Source organism: Atta colombica, unplaced genomic scaffold (assembly GCF_001594045.1).
Source record: "Atta colombica isolate Treedump-2 unplaced genomic scaffold, Acol1.0 C581382, whole genome shotgun sequence".
NCBI lineage: Eukaryota > Metazoa > Arthropoda > Insecta > Hymenoptera > Formicidae > Atta > Atta colombica.
This window is the reverse complement of record NW_017258289.1, coordinates 1-259: the sequence shown is the minus strand read 5'-3', so window position 1 is coordinate 259 and position 259 is coordinate 1. Positions and strand designations below refer to the sequence as shown.

Below are 259 nucleotides of genomic sequence, written 5' to 3'. Positions count from 1 at the left end.
GTAGTCAGAAAGTGTACGACCGTCTTCAAGTTGTTTCCCGGCGAAGATCAACCTCTGCTGGTCTGGTGGGATTCCTTCCTTGTCCTGAATTTTGGCTTTGACATTCTCGATAGTATCTGACGCCTCAACTTCCAACGTGATGGTCTTTCCTGTCAATGTCTTGACAAAAATCTGCATACCACCACGTAAACGGAGAACCAAATGCAAGGTAGATTCCTTCTGAATATTATAGTCAGAAAGTGTGCGACCATCTTCAAGT

The 259-nt window shown here is 44.4% G+C and overlaps 1 protein-coding gene across 1 annotated transcript; it reads right to left on the bottom strand.

The window, feature by feature from the left end:
• Positions 1-6: 6 nt before the first annotated feature.
• LOC108684052 (ubiquitin) lies at positions 7-255 on the bottom strand (the record flags this gene model as incomplete). Its single annotated transcript, XM_018192064.1, has 1 exon — positions 7-255. A coding segment is annotated over one exon (249 nt), but the record flags the coding sequence as incomplete, so codon positions are not given.
• Positions 256-259: the final 4 nt, after the last annotated feature.